Below are 24,003 nucleotides of genomic sequence, written 5' to 3'. Positions count from 1 at the left end.
AGTTGGAAGCAGCTTTGCTTCAGCGCTTTCCCTAACCCTGACACTGCCCCTGTGCTGATTCATTGATTTGGACGGGTTATATACTGGGAGGGGAAGCATGAACCACACTCGGCTCTCTTGCCAGCACAGAGCTGTGCTCGCTCGGCGCTCACGGCTGCAGAACACTCGGGTAAGTCTCCTCTCCACTGCCGCTCCTGTGAGTGGCCCTGGGGGCTCCCGGGGCAGCTCCAAGGGGTGGTGGTGTGGCAGCGGGATGTGCACGTTCAGCATCTTTTGATTTGATGGAGATGTTTGTCTTGTAAGGGTTCTCCAACGAAGCAAGACTACTTAGGCATTGTGGAAGCTGAAGTAGTTACATAGGTGACATATCCTAAATAATAACCAATAGAGAAAATTAAGGGGGCAAAGTAAGATTTAGAGGGGCTGAGGTTAGGAGCAGTGGGATGCTGAGGGGCTGAGCGGTAGGGCATAATCAGCTCTTTGGTCTGTAAACTTTTTGTCCCTAGACAAAAAGAGGAGATAAATTGTTTGCAGCTGCCTTTCCTGAAGGGCGCTCCAGCGTGGATGCTCTGAGCTGCCTTACCAGGGAGTGACATGAGCAGGGCTTTTGATGTGCAGAGCGTTTGGGGAAGTTTATAAATGGCTTGCTACAAAAAAAAGCTGTTCTTGGATGCAGATTGTTTCCATATGGGAAACATAAACTGTGCTGGCTTGTGGAGGGTTCCTCCCTCCCTGCCGGGAGCCAGCGTCTTCCCTGGAGGGAGCCTGGGGCGGAGGGCAGGGGCTGTGCCCCCAGCACCCCGGGGTGCCGTGCCAGCCTGGGCACCGTGCCTGGACCCCTGCGCTGCTGGACTTGCCTGTCTGGCTGAGCCGTGCTTGGGCACGGGGGAGCCGTGGGTTTTCTCCTTCCCTTGTGCCATTCGAAGCTGTTAGTGGGGGGCTGCTCCATGCCAGCCTGGCACAAGGCTGCTGCTTTAATCTACGGAGGGAGAAAGCTCCAATGCTAGAGGAGGGAGGACAGGTTGTCCATGGGGGCTGTGCTTGTGGGGTGGTGGAGGACCTGTTTGTAAACCCCTTGCTCCCCCAGGCTCCAGGGCTCCCCCAGGCACCACCCCTGGGACCAGCCTGCAAACAGGTGCCCACACCAGACACTCCGCTCTCATGGCAAAAATCGGCCAGGGCGGAGACCTTCTGCTGGGGATGGGGTGCAGACAGGGCCACCCCTGTACCCAGCCTGGACTGGGGGGCTGGCAGAGGGCTTGGCTGACCCAGGCTCCCGCAGGGTTGGAGGTAAAGCATGCCAGGGCAGCGGGTGCTGGCACTGCTCTTGGCTCTGCGACAGGAGCTCAGAGCCCTTGCTGCTGGGCAAAGCCTTTCTTCCCGCCCCCACCCAGCATCCCTGGGACCTGCTCAGCTGTGGGTGCCATAGGCCAGCTCCGGTGAAGGTCTCGGCTGTTCGGTGGGGCCAGGAGGCCAGCGCCGCTGGTAGCAGCTTGCCATGCTTGCTGCAAAACAGGAAACCGCGCTCCTGGCCACTGGAGGAGCTGAGCGAGGGGGACGCCAGGGATGCCACTAATAGCTGTGGTATGGCAGCCAGGCGCCGCAGCCCCTGGCTCTGTCCCGCTCTGCGCTCCCGCCTGGGCTGTGCCCAGCCCTGCCTGCCCCCAGCTTTTCTCGCCTGCCCTCCTCTGCCTCGCTGCTGTGCTGTGGGCAGGAGTGTGGCCACAGACTCAGTGGCCTTTTCCAGGGAGAAAGCAGCACCCATCTCTAGCAGTGGCCCTGGTGGGCTGGGAAATCGCAGGGGCTGAGCCCCCCTCCTTTGTTTTTGCTACAGGCCCAATGGAGCAGGGAGGCTGGTGGCGGTGGCTGCTGCTGCTGGTGGGCATCCAGCTGGCTAGTGGCCAGTGCCCAGAGCAGTGCCAGTGTGTCCGGACTGCACAGGTGGAGTGCTCTGGTGCCAGCATCACCATGGTCCCCAGCCCCATTCCCGCAAACGCCATGACCCTCCAGATCATCAACACGCGTATCGCCGAGCTGGGCGACGCGTCCTTTGGCAACGCCTCCCTGCTGATCGGGCTGCGCATCGAGAAGAACAGCCTGTCGCGCATCAGCCCCGGGGCTTTCCAGCACCTGCCCGACCTGCGCTACCTCAGCCTGGCCAGCAACAAGCTACAGGAGCTCCCTGTGCAGGTCTTTGAGCCCCTGGACAAGCTGGAGTCGCTGCTTCTCTCCAGCAACCAGATCCTCCAGGTTGAGCCTTCTCACTTTGCCCACCTAAGCAACCTCAAGGAGCTGCAGCTGCACGGGAACAACCTGCAGCAGCTGAAGGAGGGGGTTTTCGACCAGCTTACCAGCCTCACCAAGCTCAACCTGGCCAGGAACAACATCGACCGCCTGCCGCCCCGGGCCTTCGAGCGGCTGGCGCGGCTGCAGGTGCTGCGGCTCTATGAGAACCGGCTCCGGCAGATCCCAGCGGGTGCCTTCGACGGGCTGCCAGAGCTGCAGGAGCTGGGGCTGCACCAGAACCAGCTGGAGATGCTGTCCCCGGACCTCTTCATGCACAATGGGAACCTGCAGAAGCTCTACCTGTCCAACAACCTCCTCACCACACTGCCGAGCGGCATCTTCTTGCCCCTGCGCGCCCTCGCCAAGATCACCCTGCATGTCAACCGCCTGCGGGACATCTCCCCCGGCGCCTTTGGGCCCATGCCCGACCTGCGGGAGCTGTGGCTCTACGAGAATGAGCTTTCCACCCTCCCTGCCGCTGTCTTCAGCAACCTCACCCAGCTGCAGCTCCTGGTCCTCAGCAAGAACAGACTGTGCTCGGTGGCCCCGGGGGCTTTCAGGGGCTTGGGAGAGCTGCTGGAGCTGTCTCTGCACTCCAACGCCCTGCGCCACCTGGACGCCCAGGCGCTGGAGGGGCTGCCCAAGCTGCAGAACATCTCCCTGCACCACAACCAGCTGCAGGCACTGCCGCGGGGCCTCTTCAGGGCCACCCCAGGGCTGCGGCATCTGCAACTGCACTCCAACGCCCTGGAGTACCTGCCTGCTGGCATCTTCTCCCCCCTGGCCGCCCTGCGGGAGGTGAAACTGCACAACAACTCGTGGCGCTGCGACGAGGGTATCCTGCCCCTGCGGGGCTGGCTGGAGGACAACCCCCACAAGGTGGGCGAGACACCCCCCCTCTGTGCCCAGCCCCCCACCCTGCGGGGCACCCCCATCGCCAGGCTGCCAGACCAGCTCCTCACCCCCCAGCCCCCCACTGCCTCCCCCCTTCCCAGCACCCCACTCCCCGCTTGCCCCTCCGAGGCGGCACCCCCGGAGGCTGCCTGGACGGAGCCCCCCATGGGGCTGCCAGTTTCCCCTCGGGAGGAGGAGATGGAGGAAGAGGAGGAGGAGAGGGGGCGGTGGGGGCTGACGCGCATGCAGAGTGGGGTGGTGGTGGCGGTCATCGTGCTGGTGTGCGTGGCCCTGCTCGCTGCTCTCGTGGCACTGGTGGTCTATGGCTGTAGGAAGAAGAGCCATGTTGTGCTCATGAGGATGAAGGCACCTAATGAAGCCTGAGTGCCTGGTAGATGCTGGGGGGAGCGGTGCTGTCAGGACGTCCCCTCCCCACAGGGCCGAGGGACACGACAGCAGCTCTGCATCAGCTGCCCTCGCTGATTTGGACAGGCTGGCATCACCCTGTGTGCTGCGTGTCCCCCTGTCCTGCTCTGCTTTGCCCTGTCCCTGCTCTGCAGCAGGGCATCCCCCCAGGTGACCTCCCATGGCTGCCCTCTGTCCCCAGCCCCTCCTGCCTCCAGCACAGCCTCTGTGCCCATCCCCTGCCCGGGGGAAGCAGCCGGGCTGTGGGGGAGTTGAGAGGGACCCCTCGAGCCGGGAGCCACAGCCTGGCCATGATGGTGCTTACCCAAACAACAGGACTTCTCCATCCTTCACCTCACATCGCCCTTCTGGCGCTGCCTGCCCTTGCGCTGCCTGCTGCCCTCCCCCAGCCCCTCTTCCCCATCTGCCCCCCACCCCATGCCTTCAGCCTCTGCCCCTGCCTGCCCGGGCAGGCGCTAGCCCTCATGCAGGGCTGGGAGCTGAGCGAGTGCCTTCACCCCCAGCAGAGCTGCGTGTCCTTGTGCTGCTTTGTAGCTCGCCTGTACCCGGGTGGGGATCCCCGCAGGGCTGGGCTGCCTGGGCCTGGCGCTGCTGCTAGGGTGGCACACCCCGAGTGACGCGGCCGCGTCCAAGCTGCCCTCCCTGCCTGCAGGCAGCACGGGCCAGAGCACAGCCACCATCTTCCCGCACCCCAAGCAACCTCCTGCTCCCCTTGCGCTTGTGCATCTCCTGCCAGGAGAGCCATGGCTCCACGTGCCAGTGTCTGGGCACAGCGGCAGATCCCCTGAGCCCTCACCTCACACTGGTGCTAACCCTCCTACAGCCCTGCCCCTGCCTGCAGCCCCCTGCTCCAACCCCGCAGGTGGCCGGGGGGCTCACGCCAGCCCCTGCTGCAGGGGAATTATAGAGGTGGGGTGCAAAGCATGCACAGAGCTGGACCCACTCCCTGGACATGCTGGCCACCCCTTCCCCTGCGAGGGCTGCCTGCCAGGGGCTGGGAGAGGCTCCTGCACTTGTGCCCCCGGGCTGCCGGAGCATGCTTGGGCTGCTCCTGCTGCACCCTGTCCCTGGTTCTCGCTGCCTTGACACCCTCGTGTGTACACTGACAGCTACTGAGCAGCCTGGCCCTGCTCTGCCTGGCAAAGCTACATCCTCTCCTCCCCTCTCTTCTTCCTCTTCCCACCCCGAGTGTCCCCCTGTGTGTGTCTGTGCCCGGTCCTGCTGCCTGCTCGCAGCCCTCAGGCAGCGGGGATGCGGGGGTCAGCAAGCACTGGCTGCTCTGCAAATTGCAGGCAGGGGCCACACGGTCCCCCAGCACCTGTGTCCAGTGGCCACTGTGACTCCTTCAGCCATGGCATGGCCACAGAAGAGTCCAGCTCACCTCTGCGTGCGGTGTGGCAGTACCAGGCTGCCTTGGGGATCGCTGCCACGGGACAAAGCTCACACTTGGTGTGCCCCCCATGGTGCTGGCTGCTTGCAGTGCCCAAGGAGCCAGCACTGGCGCAAGCAGCCCCATGCTCGTGCGCGTGATGGGATGCTCCTCCGGGCTGGGATCTGCATGGTGGTGGGAGAGACGGGACTGTGCCGCGGGGCTGTTGGGTGCTGCTCTGTGACCTCTCCATTAAAGCACAGTTGTCTACCCCCAGAGCCAAGAGCTGTTCGTTTGCTCCGCCGCGGTGCGTAGCCGGGGAATGACCCAGCAGGGACAGAACCTGCGCTTGATTTCATCTGCTAAGAGATATTTTTCCTGTTGAGGAAAAGCCCATACAGGCTGGTGGGGCTGGGAGAGGGTTGTGGGCTGTGCCGCAGAGCCTGCACTGGCGTGGGCTCTGACCTGGGGTGAGGGACCCAGGAGGTCTCAGCCATCCAACAGCAGCAGGATGGCTTTTGGAGAGTGAGCTGGACCTGGGTGAGCTTCTCCCTGGGGCAGGGCCCCGAGGGTTTCTCCAGCTCCACCCGGGGTGGGGGAGAGCTCACTTGGCTCCCTTCAGAGCTGGCTGCCGCTGGCTTGAGTCAGCTGAGGTTCTCCGTGCACCACCGTCTGCTCCGTCGGTCCGGCTGAATGCACGTACGTGTCCCTGCTCAGGCCCCTGGGGGTGCCCCCGTGGCCGCTGCCACCCCAGCCGTTCCAACACAGGCCCTTGCAGGGCAGCCCTTAAGGTGGTGTATGCTGCTCCCCCGGGCAGGCCGCAAGCTCCCTGGGAGTCCAGCTGTCCGTGGGTCCCTTTGGCTGTCCCACCACTGGCTGGGTGTGTGTCCCAGGCCACAAAGCGCCTGGTGCATCTCAACATGATGGCCCCAGGGTGGTCCCCACCCCATAGCATTGCTTTGCCTTGCTAAGCCGTGCCTGGTTCCCTCTCTCATGCAAGGGACGTTTGCTAGCCCCATTCCCCACTGAGATTTAATCAAGGGGGGCTGCTTCAAGCAAACATGCTGATCTCAGTGTGGGACCGGTGCCACCCGTGACAGCAGCGCCCTGCCACCATCCCAGGGCCAGTGGACATCCGGGGCCAGGACCCCACTTCCCTGCCAGGATGCTCTGGCAGCTGCCTCTGGCCTCACCTCCAGTCCCTCTGGGGTCAGGTTGTTTTTCGAAGCGTTCCAAGGACACGGGTTGTTGTCGCCGATAAGCAGCGAGGGGCAGCTCCGCCCCAGCAGGAACGGCTCATCAGCTGGCTTCCCATCCGCCTCAGAAAACATCGTCCCATCTCAGCGAGCAGCGTCCCTGCAAACCTGCCGCGGGCTTGGTGGTGGTCCCCATGATGCCACGCTCGGTAAGTGGTGGCCACACAGCTCGGGTGGTTTGGGGGGGGCCTGGGACAGGTGGGAGTTGCTGTTGGCTCTGCATGAAAACAAGCGAGATGGTGGAAAACAAAAACCAAGCTCAACGCTGCTCTCAACCGCTGCTGTTAAGTCCAGGATACTCCCACTTGTGCAGGGTGTCTGCAGATGGGCATTGCTGTGGGGCAGGCAGCATCCCCATCACCCGGCAGCACTGGCATGTGTGCTGGGTAGGGAGGGACTGGTGGAGGTCTAGAGGCCACCGCTTTGCTCAGGTGGTCAAAAAGTGCCTCCCGTGGGCTATGAACAGGCATTTGGTCAAGCCAAATATCCCTCGGGCAGGTTTGATGCTGCTCTAGTTGCTTGCAGAGAAAGAAGTACTTGATGGGCAATTAGAAATACAACCAGTGGAGCCCGCTCCTTTTGTCACTGAACGTAGAGCAGCCCTGCAGCATTGTCCCCATCACCCAGTGTGTGCAGCACATCCCCGTGCTTCACGCATTGTCCTGCCCCAGTGGCCGGGTCCGTGAGCACAGGGACATCTCATGAGGCCACGGGTTCCCCTGAGACCCCCGCAGGACCCCGCAGCTCCCACCTCGGCTGCTGCTCTGCAGGATGTGGGGAGTGTTGGCAAGGGTGGCACCACCCTGGTTGTCAAAGGGCAGGCTGGAGCAGGGCTGGGTGCAGGGGAAGAGCCCCAACTCACCGCATGGGGCAGGCGGGGAGAGATTTGGGAGGGAAGTGCTCCCTGTTCCCACAAGGGGAGTGCTGGGATGGTGCGGGGGTCTGGGGCTGGAGGGATGCCCCGTGGCCAGGGCAGCTGCCCGTGCTGGCAGTGCCCCAGGGCTTGTTCCCCTGAGTTTCTGGCTGCAAAAGCAGCTTCCCCAGCAGCAGCCACCTGCGGGTGCAGATTTCTGCCCTGCCGAGGCAGGGGATGAGGCTCATCTCCTTCTCCAGTGCAGGCTGGTGGTCTATGTCCTGCTGGGGCTGGGGTCCCTGCTGGTGGGGGGGCTGCCCCTACCCTGTCCCCCCGCCTGCCAGTGCTACGACACCTCCAAAGTCTTCTGCTCGGAGGAGAGGATGCGGGAGATCCCGGCAGGCCTGCCAGGGAACGCCACCCAGCTCTTCTTTGTGGAGACGGCCCTGAGCAGCATCCGCAGCGGGGCCCTGGGCTCCAGCACCACCCTCACCAAGCTGGTCTTCCTCAACAACGACATCGAGCATCTGGAGGCTGGTGCCTTTCGGGGGCTGCCCAGCCTCACCGAGCTGGAGGTGTCGGGCAACCCCTTGCCTGCAGTCAGCCCGGGGGTGCTGGTGGGGCTGCCCAGCCTCAGCAAGCTCTCCCTGGGTGCCAACGCCATCCGCTCCCTGCAGCCGGGCTTCTTCGCCACCGCCTGCCGCCTGCAGGACCTGCGCTTGCCAGGGAACAAGATCGAGGCGCTGCCCCCCGGCATCTTCCGCCCGCTCCGGCGCCTCCAGACCCTGGACCTCTCACAGAACGTCCTGGCCGAGCTGCCAGCCGGGCTGCTGGCCCCCCTTGCTGCCCTCCGCCTCCTCAAGCTCAGCGACAACCTGCTGGCGCGGGTGCCCCCCGGTGCTTTCAGGGCACTGGGCCAGCTGGCCGAGCTCCACCTGGATGGTAACCGGCTGGAGGAGCTGCCAGCTGGTGCCTTCGCTGGGCTGGGGGGGCTGCGGCGGCTGCAGCTGCAGCACAACGCCCTGGGCAGCCTCGCCCCCGACATCTTCGCCGGTCTCCCCAACCTCACTGTCCTCAGCCTGGAGGGCAACCGCCTGGCCACTCTGCCTGCCGCCCTCCTTGCCAGCACCCCTCATCTCCTCCACCTCTCGCTGGCCCGCAACCGGCTGGAGATGCTGCCCCAGGGACTCTTTGCCAACCTGTCAGTGCTGCAGACCCTGGCGCTCTCGCACAACGCCATGGTCCATCTCCCCACCGGGGTTTTCCAGGGGCTGGCGGAGCTGGTGGCGCTGCAGCTGAGCCACAACAACCTCTCCAGCCTGCCGGCTGGGCTGCTGGCCGGGCTGCCCCTCCTGACCTCCCTGGCGCTGGACCACAACCACCTGGACCACCTGCCCCCGGGGCTCTTCGATGCCAACGAGGAGTTGGGGAGCGTGGGGCTGGCTGACAACCCCTGGGCCTGTGACTGCCGCCTGGCCTATCTCCTGGGCTGGCTACAGGGCTTTGATGAACCCCTCACCCACGTGCAAGCCTCCTGCGCCAGCCCGGCCGCCCTCCAGGGACGGTCCCTGCTGGAGGTCCCCAAGGTGCGGTTGGAGTGCCCAGGAGATCCCAGCATCCCCCCGGAGGAGGGCTGGGATGGGGTGCCGGGAGAGGATGCTCCAGGGCAGTGCACCTACAGCAACCTCGAGGGCACTATAAGCATGGCCTGCGATGCCACGAGCTGCCAGCGGCTCAGCCTTCACCTCCTTCCTCTTCCTCCTCCCGGGCAGGTGGTGGGGCCAGGGCTGACGTACCAGGGCGCCTGGGTGCTGCGCTCCCGCTGCGGCACACTGCAGGTCAGTGTCCTCGTCACGGTGCAGAGCGGGGATGAGGCCATGTTGCCAAGCCTCCCCCCTGCGCCCTAGGGCTTGGGCAGGTGCCTGCTTCTGCTCTCCTCTTGCGCTGGCAACCTCCAAACCAGCCTGGGAACTGGCATTCTGTCTCGCTCTGCTACCCCTACCACGATCGCCAGCTGTCACCCAGCTCTCTGCAAGAGCTGGCCTGGTGGTATTTATTCTCCCAGCTATGTGTTTCCTGTGTATTTCAAATATGATTAAAATGTATATATTATTTCTGTGCAACCAGTTCCCATGGTGGAGGGAGGAAACTCTTCCCCCCGTCCCCCCCATCTGCATATTTGGGGGAAGCGAAGGTCACTGTGACGCAACGGGGACTTGGCTGGGGCTGTGCGTGGTGTCCCATGGGTGCAGATGCAGGGTGTTGAGTAGATGCTGCTCTCGGGCATGCTCATCTCTGCCTGCTGCAGCTCTGCAGCCCCTCCTCCTTCCCCCTCTCCCTTGGCAGTGCAGAGACCCAGCTACAGCCTGGCCCCAGCCCCCAGGGCACGGGTTTGGTGTGGGGTGTCCGTGGGCAAGCGCTGCCCGGCGAGGGGCCCTGGCTGCAGGGCGGGCTCCAGCCCAGGGCTGTGCACCAGCAGGTTCCCCCCCGACCCTGGCAGGGCCTGGCCCACAGCCCCCCCATGGGACCCTGCGTCTGCCCCAGAGGGGCCCCGGGACCCACGGAGATGGGGCGCACAGTCCCAGCAGAGCCGCCCGCCCCGGGGATGGCAGGTAAGGCGGCTGCTCCCCTTAGAGAGCCAGTGCGTGTGCACGCACACGCGTGTGCGTGGGTGCGGGTGCGTGTGTGTTGGTGGGTGCAGGCACGTGGGCGGGGTGCAAGGCGCGCGCCCCGCGGCCCTCCCGGCGGCGCCCGGCCCGGGGCTTGCGGCGCGGTGTTGCTGCACCCTCTTGCGGCCGATGGGACACGGGCGCTGCTGGCCAGGCAGAGCTGGGAGAGCCCTGCCTGCGCCGGGCCACCCTCCTCTGAGCCAGGCGGCAGCGGCGGAGCTGGGGTCCTTGCTTGGGGCTGCGCTGCTCTGGCTGCCGGGCTGTGCGGCTCTGCCAGCCCCTTGCCCGCTGCTGCCCAGCCGGAGGGCTGGGAGCGAAGCGGAGGCTCCGTGCTGTGATAGCTCCTGGGAGGCAGGCGGGCGATGCTGCGCCCCCAGACTCGATCCCACACAGCCACCCTCCTGCCGCCATCTCCCAGGTGATGCTGGCGTGGCCACCTCCAAGCCTGGACCAGGGAGGCTGAGGCTGGCTGCAGCTCCCCAGCCCCGGCACAGCTGCACACCGTGGGGTGTGTGTTGTCTTCGGCCCAGGGAGGCTGGTGTCACTCCTGCTGCAAGCTCCGTCCCGTCGTGCACCCTGGCTCTGCCACCCTATAGCCTCTGGAGCAGCCTGGTACCAAGGGGGATGCGTGCAGGGGTGATGTTGGAAAGGGGTAAGGCTGTTGAAAATGTGCAATAGTTCGAAGTGTTTCTAAATTTGCCAGGAAAACCCAGGAGCACAAGCTGAACCTTAATCCGAGCAGATGAAAATGGAAGAAGAAATGCTTAAATGCAACTAGTGCAATAGTTCGAATTGTTTCTAAATTTGCCAGGAAAGCCCAGGAGCACAAGCTGAACCTTAATCCGAGCAGATGAAAACAGAAGAAGAAATGCTTAAATGCAACTAGTGCAATTATCCGGTGGGAAGCAATGGATGCCTTGTCTTTTTAAGGCTTTGCATCCAACAGAGTGTTTCTTCCTTCCCACAAGAAGCCCCACACCAGCCAAGAACCCCGGGTATCACCGTGGGAGGGTCTTTGGCTTGTGCTAAGGGTGGAGGGGAGCACAACGCTCAGCCCCAGCCCTGCGGCCGGCGAGGTGTGGGGCTATGGGGCCAAGCCCAGAGCCGGGATGTCAGCGTATCTGTCCGGCCACAGAACTCATCACTGTTAGAAGCTTAAACAAATGGCTTCAGAGCAGCACCTTTAGCTACATAAGCCAATTCCTGAGGAAGGAAACAGCTGGATATTTTTAATAGGAAATGCTTTAAATAGGAAGAGTTCCTTTCTGTTGTCTCGGTGGGGGTGGTGCCTGTGAAGCTGCTGGGTTACACTGGTGGAGATACGGGACTGCAGAGCTTCAGCTGCAAAACAGGCTGGCCTGGAGGCCTTCAGGTTTCCCTGGATGTGACTAGTCAAGTGGCACCAGCAGATAATGCCTAAGGAGTAAGTGTCTGTGTCCTCTCCGAGGGGGTTCTGCAAACGGCCTCCCACACTGGGGCACAGCTCTGCTGCCCGCTCCCCGGCCGTCCCTTATCTCCCCTCGCAGCCCTGCACCCTGACATCATGCGAAACCAAGCCCTGCGCCTGGGCCATGGATAAAGACCTGGCCAGGTGATGGGACCCCCGTCCGGTCTGGTGGCCTCGCTCCTCGCACAGCACGGCTCGCTCCGGCAGCTGGACTCGTTGGCAAGCGCTTGGCCAAGTAAGTGACGCAAAATGCTTTTTTTTGCTCTTTAAAATGTGCCAGGAGGGGCGGCTCTGGGGGGCTGTTGATCATTTCCTTGCAGCAAGGAGCAGGAGAGGCTGCAGTGCCTGAGCTGGGAGCGTCCCTCTGCGTCCCTGCGCTGATGGAGGGTGGGACAAGCAGGGGATCACACTGAGGTCCACTGCAGCCAGACGGGGTGAGAGAGGGTTTTAAAAGAGCTTTGCAGTTCAAAACTGTTAAATTTCATCCCTGTGCATGCAGCCCAGTCATTCCCACCTGCGCATTGAACCCATTGCGCTGCCCCTGCAGCTGAAGTGAAGCAGGCACTTCTGCACCCACGCCCCAGCTCCTGCACCCGAGTCCCCAGAGGAGAGGATGGGCAGGGATCAGCAGTGGCTTCTGCCCTGGGGAGCCCTGTGGGGCAGCTGGCACATACTTCACCTCCCATCGGTTTCTCTTCAAACCCAGTGGCTTTTAGCGTCCTGTATTTGCTGACCTCTCAACATTTTTTCAAAAAATAACTTTTCATAGCAAATTTACCCTCCCAGCATAAGTTTTTTTGCATGGTCAGCTTTGATGGACACCCAAGAAGCAACCCACAGCCCTTTCCCCTGCTTCCCACCCAGGGCTGTGAATCACAAGCTGGAAACTACTGTCCCAGTACGATGCTCACGGCTTTTAAACTCCAGCCAATGTGTTAGCTGACTGTTTCCAAATGACTCGATGGAAGTGGTAGGCTTTACGTGGCTACTGGTGGGCATGCATCAGTGACTTTACTTCCTAACTGCAGGCCAGAGCCCTAAATGTCATGTATTAAAGAGTTCATCTGTGGACATTTCATAGTCTTTTAACAAGCCTTGCTCTAAAGCTTGGTTGGTGCTCACAAGTTAACCATTTCTATCTGACAGAGCTGCATGACCAAGGCCAAAATATGATGCAATTAGCATATTAGCTTAGAAGCAATGTTTTAAATGACTCCCCTGAACTGAGAGAAGCACCAGTGAAACAGCAAGTTCATCCAGCACAGCGTGGAAATTCTGTGTAAACAAGGTCAGCTGGTCTTGGCTGGCTCCTGGGACCCTTTGTGGTCCCTCATTAGCAAGCGCAGGGCTGAGTGCTTCTGTTGTTGCATGAATGGGCTATTGCCCTGCTGAGTAACTGGACCCACCGGGGCAGTGCTAATGGGCAGCAGCACTTTGCCTTCTTCACCCAGACAGATGCCAAGCCTACAGCCCAAACGTGGGAGAAGGATGGTCAGAGAACAGACCGCCAAGCCCTTGCCCCTCCTGGAGCGTCTCCCAGTGCCAGGCGATGAGTTGGCTCACTCTCCCTTTCTCTCCATCCCTCCATACCAAGGGCAGTGAACTCTTGTAAATGCAGCATACATTGGCTTGTACAGTCTCTCTCATAAAATGAGTTATGATGTGTGAATAGAAGAGTCCACAGAGCTGAACGACAGCGTGGTACCACAGTTCATGAGCTGTGAACAGAGATTTTTTTTTGCTCTTCATAACTGATTTTTGAAGCCTTTTTTTCAGGACGATGTACCAGCATTTCCTTTTCCTTTTCTTCCTCTCCTTCCATTCCCATAAATGCCAAGATCAAATCCTGGGTGAAGATCTGTATGAAATGCCCGAAGACTACCAGGAGGTCTACAGAGGGGCAAAAAATGACATCAAAGAGATCCCAAAGATTGCAAAGCCCTTAATTTCTGAGATGATCTTTGTGCAAACCAGCATCACTGCTATAAGGAAAGGTGCCTTCAGGTACATGCCCAACCTGACCAAGATTTTGTTTATTGGCAACAAGATCAAGACAGTTGAACCTGGAGCCTTTGATAGTTTGGAGAAGCTGAGGGACTTGGAGATATCTGGTGCCTCGTTAGAAGAACTAGCTGTGGGCACTTTCCAAAACCTCCCAAGCTTGAAGAGGCTGGAGCTGAGAGAGAGCCACCTCAAATACATCCCCAAAGGCTTGTTTGATGGGCTGGAAAATTTGGAAGAGCTCTCGCTGTACATCAATGCAATTCCTTCTCTTCCAGAAGGTGTTTTTGATTCTCTTGTCAATCTAACGTTTTTGGACCTGGCTAGAAACAGGATCACAAGTCTTCCTGGGGATGCCTTTAGCAAACTCCCCCGGCTGCAAGTCCTCCGGCTGTATGAGAATGAGTTGCAGGACCTCCCAGAGGGGCTGCTGGACAGTCAGCCGGGGCTGCTGGAGCTCAGCCTCCAGAGGAACAGGCTCGGGGCACTGCCACCCATGCTCCTGAGGAGCCTGTCTCACCTGGAGAAACTCCTCTTGGACAACAACCTCATTGGGGTTCTCCCACCTCAGGGTTTTTTTGGTTTAAACAAATTGAAGTTGCTGACTCTGGGTTCAAACCACATTACAGAGCTCTCCTGCTGCCTTTTTGACACCATGCCACACCTGCGGGAACTGGACCTGGGCAGGAACAGTCTGGCCACACTTCCAGATGGCATCTTTGTCAACCTCACATCTCTTGGCAAACTCATCTTGTCCCACAACCAGCTAGCAGCCCTCCCAAGAGGAGCTTTCACTGGGCTCAGCAAGCTCTTGGACCTCCAGCTGGACACAAATCAGCTCTCTGCTCTGGATGATGAGGTCTTTGCTTCTCTGCCAAATCTGAAAACCCTCAACCTTCAGAAGAACCAGCTGGAGAGTGTCCCCCGAGGTCTCCTGGACCCCCTGAAGAAGCTCAGCTCGGTGTATCTGAGTGGGAACCCATGGAGATGTGACTGCAACCTCTGCTACCTGCGCAGCTGGATCCTGAGCAACAGTGAGAAGGTCAAATTGTCCACCCAAGTGTCATGCAAGAGTCCACCCCACCTAGCAGGACAAGCAGTGACATCACTGAGGGACGACGACTTAATTTGCCCTGCTACTCTGCCTCTTTCAGCTTCTTTTACCCCATCTTTGCCATTCACCATCACATCATCTCAAGGGATGTCAACCATGCTGTCATCGGCAGCCTTGCCCATCATGACAATGCTAACCATGCTGTCACCTGTGGCCACCTCTACCATGTTGCCAACAATGCCAACAGAGGCCTTCTTCACTGCTCCATCACCAACCATGCCATCTAAGGACTTCATCAAAACCCCATCATCAGCCGTGCTGCTGAAGACCTCCATCACCATCCCATCATCAGCTGTGCTGCCAAAGGCCTCCATCATCACCCCATCCCCAACTGTGCTGCTGAAGACCTCCATCACCATCCCATCATCAGCTGTGCTGCCAAAGGCCTCCATCACCACCCCATCTCCAACTGTGCTGCTGAAGACCTCCATCACCACCCCATCATCAGCCGTGCTGCCAAAGGCCTTCGTCACCACCCCCTCATCAGCTGTGCTACCGAAGGGCTCTGTCACCACACCATCACCAGCTGTGCTGCCGAAGGCCTCCATCAACACACCATCACCAACTGTGCTGCCCGAGACCTCCATTGCCACCCCATCACCAACTGTGCTGCCCAAGGCTTCCACCACCACCCCATTGCCAGCTATGTCACAGGAGGCCTTCAGCCTGTGTCTAGCTCCATCCATCGTAAGCCTACAGCCTCCTGGGGCCAACAGCCCAGAGCCTGCACTGTCCACTCTAGCTTCTGTTACCGCACCAGTGCCAACCAGCCCGCTGGCAGCCACTACCAGACAAGTGCCTCCTGCTCTTCCGGTGCCCACAGAGAGGCCAGCCACCATCCCATGGGGGACGCCCACCATCTCCCTTGTCTCAGCCCCTCCCATGGCACTCTGGCCACCCCCCAGGACTGCTGCAGCAGGCATGGTCCCACTGACCTCACACTCCCTGTCCCACGATGCTCCTGCGCCAGATGCGGAGCGGGACCATGCCACTGTGTGGGGCTTGTCCACGGGTGGCACCCAGCCCACTCCTACTGCCCTCCAACACGCTCCCACTCCTGCAAGCACCATCCTGCTCCTAACACCTCCTGTCCCCCCGCTGCCAGACCATACGAGCCCCTGGCCGGCCTCCCCACCCCTGGCCCCCAGCGGCCGTCACGCCTGGGGCTTTGCCCTGCGGTCCAGCCCGCGGCACTGCTGGGTCTCCCTGGCCCTGGGCCTGGCCGCGCTGGTGCTGCAGGTGGGCTGCACGCTGCTGTGGGGGATGCTCGCCCTTCTCCTTCACCAAGCCACCCGACGCCAGGGCCACCCCATGCTGCCGGTGAGGCTGCTGAGTCTCCAAGCCCTGGCTACCCCGGGGTCCCCTGAGCAAGCCCGGGCACCGCTTTGAGCTTCACTGCTGCCGCATGACGTGGGCAATGCCCGTCGCTCTCCTTTGGGGTCTGGAGCTGTGCTGGCGACGGGGTGCGTATGTCACGGGGTGCGGACCAGCACCAGTGGGGTGCAGTCCCCCAGGGGTGGGTGTCCCAGCACCCAGGCCGTTTTGGGGTGCCTCCCAGCTGGCCCCTGGAGATGCTGTGAGCCTGGGGAGATGATGCACAGTGTCACTGCCTGACGGGCCCTTCTGCCAAGCGACACTAGATGGCATCCCGACACAGGCGGTGGCTGCCACCGCCTGCCCAGGGCCACCGGCAGCAGAGAGGACGACCAGTGGCCCTGGAGGCACCGCACCGAAATGCTGGAGACCCTGCACCCGGCCGGCTGGGGACCTCGCTGGACCTCGGGCACGGCCCGCTCTTGCTTGCAGGGTCTGACTGGGGCTCCTGTCTGCATCTCCTCCCCGTCCCTGGCAGGTACCTGCAGGGTGCAAGCAGTCCTTGGGGAAGGACTTCCTAAGGCTTCCTTCCCCGCGCCCTGGCTTCTTCCCCGCGTTTCGTTACAGGTTGTGGACTTCTTCCCTGCGTTGTGTTACGGGATGTGTCAGTGCCTGTACGTCCATCGTAACACTGTGACCTCTTCCCCTCTCTTTCCCCCTTTCCTCCTCACCAATATTAAAGCCTCCCCTGCATCTCTGCCGTGCACTGAAGGGCTGGCAAGTGGAGTATTTTCTTCCCAGGGCTTTCCTCTCTGTGACCTGCTGCGGGGAATTCCTGCTGCTTGCTGGAGTGTGGGGTCCTCAGTCAGTGCTGGCCATCAGGGACCAGTGCAGGACCCGGGCTGCACACCCTCCTGCAGGCAGCGACACAGGGAGACAACAGACATGCTTTTCTCCCCCCCCCCCCCCCTTAAATCTCGTGCCCCCAAAACCTCTTTGCGATGCTGCCTGCCCTGGCCTCTCTGGAAGAGTAATGTTTGAGCGTGACCGGCCATGTGGTGCTCATACCATGACTTAACCGGACACCGAGCCCGACTGCAGGCTGAGCACCAGCTCTTCTGAAGCTCAGGAGGAGATTCATCTCTTCTCCTAAACGCAGGTTTGATGTGCGCCTTCACCTCTGCAGTCCCGGGCTGCCGCCAGGGCCAGGAAAGTGCCAAACTTAAACAAAAGCAGCTGTTTCTGTGGGTTTTCTGGAAATGCTGAAACTTTCACTAGAAAGCTTTAGGCCAGGAGATTTTTGAGCTGATGAACACAGGGGTTGTTCCTTGGTTTGGGTCTTTGGGTACCTATTTTCTCTAGGCTCAGTGCTGACTTTGCCCTGTGCCAGGTGAGCTGCTCCCAAATTTAGTCACCCTGGTTACTGCAGGGTTGCAGGTGTCTGTCTTCAACTCCTCGCCTTTGCTGCCAGTGCCTGCTCGGTCCTGCCCTGCCTTTGGGTGCCGCTCCCAAAGGGTGTAGGGGCTGCCTGGCTTTGGGGGGTCTCAGCGGGGAGAACCCCTGAGAATCAATAGTCTGGACACGTGCTGGGGAAGTGGCTCAGAAACCTCCTGGCCAGGGAGCCCAAGCGTCCCAGCTCCCCTGCCTGGTGCAAGACCAAGGGAGGGGGAAAGGGGCTTCGCGTTAGGGTATGTGCCTGCAGCTATGCGTTAGGGACCTGGATATATGTCTTTGCTAAGAGCCTGTGCAGTGTTACAGGCCCTTCGGCTGCTCCTTGAAGTCCTGCTGACGGCTGTGAAATACGGGAGGCGAGCGCGGGGCAGCACATCTGGGCGGGATGGAGCGAGCGGCGCGGGGCCGGGCCTGGCATGGCAGGTAATGAGAGGCAGATGAGGAGGAGGGAGTGTTTTTCCTGGCAGTCCAGATGGGCTTGACTTAATACTTGATTTAGAGGGTTTGAAAGCGGGGCCTGGCTGCCGGGGAACAGACCCCGAGCACTTCCCAGGGCGGCGAGGGGGGGTCTCTGCTGGCTTTTCAGATATTTAATGGCCCAGCACAGTCTAAACAGGGAAGTACTTTGGGGTGAGATTAGCACAACATAATCACATCTTAAAAGGTCTTCAGAGACACAAGGCACATCCGCTCTCATATTAATTACTTGTTATTAATAAAGCTGGGGTCAGGCTAGAGGTGTTCACGCCGGAGCGTGCCGATTCCCTCTTTGCAGAGCGGTGGTGTATCTGAAAGCAGCACAAAGCCCCGCAGCCTCCACCTGTGCCTGTCCCACTCCGGAAACCAAACGGCCAACATTCCTATAGCCGCCTTTAAAACTAATTTGCCCCATAATACCCCGAAAGCACCACGTCTTTCTAAGTGCCCAGAACACCTCCGAGTGCTATAAAATAATAATAGCCAGGGTGTTCTCAGCACGGGAATTTCCTGCTATGATTGATTTCTAATTTGCAATGAAAATACAGCTGCCCATGTTCCTGGGGCCAGGCTGGTGCAGCTGGCTCGCAGGCAGGAGTCGGCTCCCTCCATTGCTGCGGGGCCGATCCCTGGAGGGCTACGGCTGTGCTGGGCTGGGAGGAATTAGCAGCCGTTCCTGTTTGCCCCTGCTTGCTCTGGTGTCCCCCAGGAGGGAAGAGGTTGAGAGATGGGTGGGATGCAGGGTGTCCTGGGGGTGATGTGCCTGGGCAGGAACATGCTTGGCTTTCCTAATCGCTGAGCAAGAGCAGCCAGAGAGAACACACAGGGATGGGGCAGAGCATGGGGGATCTGCACTGGGGAGACCAGTATACAGGTTTGCTGCTTCAGAGCTGCACTTTGCTGCGATGCCAAGGAGAGGCCTTCATCCCAGCGGGGACGTACATGGCCAGGGCAGGTGCCCGGGGAGTGCCCAGCCCCCAGCACACCCTCCCCACTCTGCTGTGGGCAGCCCGGGCATCCCTTTGCAGGACAGCCATTGCACTGAGTAGCGCGTGATGATTTTTTCATCTCTGAATGTCTCTGGTTTTTCTGAACTCAGGCAAGATTTTAGCACCCACAGCACCCTGTGGTGAGAAGTGCCCAGGATTGCCCACAGACTGAATGAGGCAGCACCACCCTTTGCTTCCCCCTGCTCACCGCTCTCTGCATGGGATGCCCCAGGTTCTTGCACTGGAAAAAAAAAAAAAGAGGTGAGCATGGCTGTGTGGTGTCTCCAGGCTGCTTGTGACACTGTAAACCTCTTCCCAGTTTCCGTGACTGCCTGAGGTCCTCATAGTTAGCCTCAAGTGACAACCAGTTAGAAGCAGAGACAGGACACCGTGCGTGCGTGTCCTTGAGCGGCGCTGGGACCAGGGGGTCTCCAGCATGGCCTGGGAGTCCTGCAGCCGCCGCTGGCTCTCTTCCTGCCCTGTGCAGATGAGACGTGGTTCCCATGGCCCTGTCACTCGTGCAGCAGTACCATCCTGTAACCCCTCTGCCCATCAGCCCCGCCGGGAGCCCCCGGCACTGCGGGTGCAGTGGCCTGTCCCTGCCACCTGCCTCCGGTCCCCTTCCTGCCCCTGGGGCGCCCCACGGGCAGGAAGGGGGCTTGCGAACGACAGCCCTTTCTTGTGGCTGGCGGGAAGGGGGGCAACGAACACCTGCATGGGGGGATTTGCACAATAACCCGAGTAGGGAGCAAACCTGAGCCTCCGGTGGGCAAGTCCCACTGCTGGCTTGCTGCTGGGAACCTGCCCCAGCTCGTGGCTGCGCTGCCGCGGCTTCCTCCCCAGGCGCCCGCCTCATGTGCCAGCCCCAAACACGTGCCGTAGCTGTGCCAGGAGCGGCATCTCGCCGGCTTCTGGTGTGGTTTGAGCCCCCACGTCTCTCGTGACTGCCTGCCCCGGCGGGGTGGGGGGCTGGGGGCTGGCTGCTCCATGTGCTGCGGGCAGGGCGAGAAGGGGCTGGTTTGGCACTGGGTCCCATAGAAGCAGGGAGGTGGTGGCAGCGCTGCCTGCAGAGGTGGGATGGGCAACACAGGACCTGCAGGGTGAGGACCCGAGCTGGGGCAGCTCCCTGGCAGAGGCAGCTGCTGGGATCAGCCTAAGGACTGGCTGGGCAGGCATGTCTGGCACTCAGCAGAGATGACCGTGGGCTGGCAGTCATTGCTCGGTGTCTGCTGTGCCCCCTTGATGCTGGTGATGGTTTTGAACACCAGCACCACTCCTCCGTGTGTCCTCTGGATGGTCTGTCTCTCCCTCCCCATCCTTCACCCACAGCGTCCCTCCCCGCGCCAACTCACGGCACCCGTCCAGCCGTGTCAGGCTGCTCCTTGCTGCGAAGCCGCGTGAGATGCATGGGGCAGGAGCTAAACTGGGACATTCATTCATCTGCTTCGGCCTTGGCACCTCCCAACCCTCCTGCAAAAGGGCTGTAGCCACATCCCACCAGTGGACAGGGCTCAAGAGGGTGTGGGGCTGGCAGCCGCAGCATTCCCATCCTTGGTCTGCCTGCTTTGCACCTTATGCTGCCCGTGCTTTTATCCAGGATTTGGGCAGGGCACAACAGCAAGGGCAAGGAAAACCAGCCGGCGCATCCTCCCTTGGGCAGCGGAAGAGCCCGGCGGGGCGGAAGCCGCCTGTTTGTTTAAGGTGCAAACAAGTGCTGTTAATCTGCTGCCTGTTTGTATTTCTTTAGAGCCCCCGAGTGTTGGGAGAGCGGAGATGGGGTCTCCCCTTTGTGCGGGGGCAGGGTCAGGCTATTGGAAGTGGAGGTGAGAAAACACAGAGGGGCAGCTGGAACCTGCTTTGGGAGGGAAAGATTTTTTTCGGCTATTTATGATAATTAGTGGGAAACGTTCCTCAAGCGTTTCAGATGATTCTGTAATGAAGTTGGGCCGAATGTTCCCGCTTTGTTCCCCTGGAACCATTAAAAATCCCCCTTCTTTGGCTGCCTTAATGCAATGCTGAAAAGGCACAATGGCATAAAAGTGGCTCTGGGCAGGGCGGCACGCCTCCTGCCCCGCCAGATAGAGCCCTTCAGAGCCCAGATTTTCTGGGTTATAAACCTCAGCACTCGCAACATTCATGCAAAGGCTGCTGCGGATCCCACGCCTGGGGCTCCTTCGCATCCCTGATGCTGGTCAGCGCGTGTGGGTGCCAGCCGGGCAGCACCACCAAGCTTGTGGCACGCTTCGGGGCACAATGGCCAACGCAAACACACCAGGGTGAGAGAGAGCAGGTGCAGCGAGGGATGCCATCACTCCACTTTTATAGAAAAGCTGCTTTCTCCCTGTGGTTGTGGCTGGGAGTTTGCCAGGGTGAAATGCTGCACCGGGAGGGGACTCATCCCTGTGCAGGGGGAAATGGGGAGTCCAGCCCCAAGGAAAGCGCTTCTGAGTCGGTGCTGTTCTGGGCCAGACCCTGCCCTGCGCACTAGGGCCAGGCAGTGCCCCAGGCACCAGTGCAGAGCATGGTGTGTGAAGTCCAGCCATGACCCTCTGGGTGGATTGCTATCAGGCTGCAAGATCTGGCTCACTCTCCTCTTGCTTGTAGCAGTGGAAGGCTTCTCTGGCATAAGTGATGAAAAGAAAACCCACCTGCCCGATCTCACATATCTATCAGCGCTATTTCCCCAAGGATGATGTGTAAAGCTAATGGGAGCTCTCTTGCTGAAGCCATGATAAAAAGGGAAAATGGCAGGAGCTTTTAGCGTACTGGTGGGGGCTGAACGTGATGGTTTTTAGTGTCTCCATCAATATTCCCATCAGGACTCTGGCCAGTGAGCTCAGTGTCCCAGGCTGCAGCTGGTGGCGGGGAGCTGCTGCCCTCCTCCTCCTCCTTCGGCTGGGTGAGGGCGGCTGGGGAGCACTTGGGCACCCGGCAGCAGTGCAACCCTGCAGTGCTGTGAAGGCAGGAGGGTGCTGTGCCTGCTGGCCAGGCACCTTCCTTCCGAACCACAGCCGGCGTTATTGAGACAGCGAGCGCCAACTGGGATCACGTCACCCTTAGTGCCCACCCGCTGCCCCATGGCTGGAGCCGACGTGCCTGCTAAGGCATTAAATCATCAGGCTGGGGAGGAGAGGTTAAGGGCTGGGAGCACAGCTCTCTGGGAGCTGCCCCATCTCTCCACCTCACCTGCCCCGGCCATAATCAAGAGATCATCTCAACCCCCTCTCTCCTTTCAATGAGGGAAAAATTGCAGACAAATTCCTGCCAGTGGGATGCTGGAGCTCTCCTGGGTGGCGGGATAAAGGTACCTGTCGCCTCTGCCCAGCCGTGCCGCCGGCTCACACTGAGAGCACGGCTGGGGAGCCCCGTGCTGGCTGCGGGGCTGGTGACTCCCGGCAGTGTGGGAACGGGCCAGGAGGGCTCCCGGGAGGAGCGGGAGGGCTTTCCTTTTCCCCGAGATAATGCATGGCCTGCAGCGGCGAGGCGACACAATGAGCCCAGCTGTGAATAGGCTGGAGCCCTTACCTCCGGTTTCTGTTACGGCAGGTCCTGAAGCACCCCTTGAATTATGATGCTTTTGCCAGTTCCTGTGCCTGCCCCAGCAATCTTTTTTGGGGAAAAATCTCTAGACAAACAGTAAATTTTCTTTGGGAGCTGGGGTAAGGGTATTTGGACACCTGCTGGCACTGGGGTGGAATATTTGGCTGGTGTATGTCTGCAGGCAAGGGTGATGGGTCCTGGGCGAAGCGTGGTGCGTTTGGTCTCGGTGATGGGGACATCAGCACAGGGTGCTGCCTGCATCATGCTTTAAACCTCTACACTGAGCTAAATTGCTCTCTTTGCAAAGTTTACTGTGGGAAACCAGCTGTCCCAATGTGTAAAAGTGATGATACTGAGCCTCGTGGACCATGGCAAGCCCGTGGCTTCCCGAGCGGCACGCAGAGGGTGGACACTGGCAGCATGCAACAGCCCTGGCCAAGAAGCAGCGTGTCTGATGGAGCAGGCAGCTCCGGTACCGGCACACCTCCACCCCTTCACTCTGCTTCCCCCCCAGGTCCAGCGATTGCTTTCCAACAAATTATTTCCATAAGCTCTCGGCAGAGGCCGGAGACAAAAGCTCAGGTATGGAGCGGTGGTGTGCTCCTGACCTTTCCCACCGCCGGACAAACGGAGCCGGCAGCATGAGGCGGGCGCACAAAGGCACCGCGTCGGCCGGAGCGCTGACCCCGCCGTGCCACAGCTACCTGCTGCTCCGCCACAATGGCCCCGCGGCCCCGGCCGGCCTGCCGGGGCGATGAAAAAGGGCCCGAGATAATAATGAGCCTGACTACCACTGCTCTCTTCAGAGAACCGAGTCAACTCCTTGGGAAGAAAGAAAAAAAAAAAAAGAGGAAAAAAAGAGAAAGAAAAACCCCTCTTGGATAATAAAGAAGTAACAAATGAAGACTGAAAGCCTATAGAAGGCGTCTTAACCCAGCGAAGAAAAAAAATGTCAACATCTGTGGAGCTGTCTGCAAAAACAGACCGAACCCCTAATGAATACCCTCTAGAAAAGGCATTCACTCGAGGAAAGGCAAAAGGCTACATTTTTCTATGGAGGTATAAAGATTTTGATGAATCTGCCCTTTCCCTTTCCAGTGCAGTTGAACCAAGCGCTAATGTTCATCTTCAGCTGTATTAAAGGGTGCGGAGGGGGGCAGAGGGGGGAAGAGTCTTGATCTGAAAGCTTATGAGCAGGGTGGATTTAGGGAGCCTGGATAGATGTCTGAGCACTAAGGCAAGGAAGAAAAGCAACAGGCATTAGAGAAAATACTGTTTAACAAGAGTTTCTTTAGTCAGCCCATTTGAGCAGAGATTGGTGCGCCATAAACGTAATCCTCTTAGTGCTGACTTAAACGTGTTTGTACAAAACAGGGAAATATAATATGAATGTAATAGTCACGTTTGCTAAAATGGTTAATAAAAAGACAAAAGTCCTTTATTTTGATCTTCAGCTCCGGTGCAGGCTTGGGGCACAGCAGATGTTTTCTCAGAAGACTGCTTGGAAAAAAAAAAGAAAGAAATTCAGAATATGGCTGTGGCCTGGCTGGCTGCACCACACTGCAGCATCTTCACTGGGCTCGTCGCTGGCGAAGCCAGCCCTTGCCTAACGAGCCCCCGGCTCTCTGGCACGCAAGGAAAGCTGCCATGGTTTTGACCCTATAAACAGTTGATGAGGAGCAGTTGGTAAATAAAGTGTGTTTCAGGTGGGAAGGCACAGGCAATTTTCTTTACTGTCCCTGGAGGCTTTGCTGGGGGGGACGGTGTTAAGGAATAGTCCCCAACTGGAAAGGGTGCAGCTCCTCCCGAGCCAGGCAGAGTTTAAGTCCCGGGCTGTCAGATTCAGACCCAGCTGGAGCTGTTGTGGAGGGACCGTAACAGTCGTCCCCGGGTGCTTCCTACAGCAGGAAAACTGA

The 24,003-nt window shown here is 59.9% G+C and overlaps 2 protein-coding genes across 12 annotated transcripts; both read left to right on the top strand.

Annotated features, from left to right (window-relative positions):
• Positions 1–1,834: 1,834 nt before the first annotated feature.
• LRRC15 (leucine rich repeat containing 15) lies at positions 1,835–4,009 on the top strand. The gene has a single exon (XM_082320496.1). It carries the CDS (start codon positions 1,840–1,842, stop codon positions 3,562–3,564), a length of 1,725 nt encoding a protein of 574 aa, XP_082176622.1. The 5' UTR covers positions 1,835–1,839; the 3' UTR covers positions 3,565–4,009.
• Positions 4,010–6,291: 2,282 nt separating this feature from the next.
• Positions 6,292–23,208, top strand: LOC309594503 (uncharacterized protein). Of its 11 annotated transcripts, none has more exons than XM_082320469.1 (3): positions 6,310–6,380; positions 11,280–11,435; positions 12,347–17,596. In XM_082320469.1, exon 3 carries the CDS (start codon positions 12,981–12,983, stop codon positions 15,702–15,704), a length of 2,724 nt encoding a protein of 907 aa, XP_082176595.1. In that variant the 5' UTR covers positions 6,310–6,380; positions 11,280–11,435; positions 12,347–12,980; the 3' UTR covers positions 15,705–17,596. The 11 variants fall into 11 exon arrangements, 10 of the variants coding, with proteins under 10 accessions (XP_082176592.1, XP_082176593.1, XP_082176601.1 ...); XR_014229066.1 differs by lacking the exon at positions 6,310–6,380 and adding an exon at positions 18,658–23,208 and having other exon boundaries at positions 10,496–11,435; positions 12,347–17,504; XM_082320470.1 differs by lacking the exon at positions 6,310–6,380 and adding an exon at positions 10,496–11,176.
• Positions 23,209–24,003: the final 795 nt, after the last annotated feature.

This window comes from Platalea leucorodia (genome assembly GCF_965183815.1).
Source record: "Platalea leucorodia genome assembly, chromosome: 8".
In the NCBI taxonomy this organism is placed as follows: domain Eukaryota; kingdom Metazoa; phylum Chordata; class Aves; order Pelecaniformes; family Threskiornithidae; genus Platalea; species Platalea leucorodia.
Note: the sequence above shows the minus strand (reverse complement) of the source record. Positions and strands in the feature narration are given on the sequence as shown.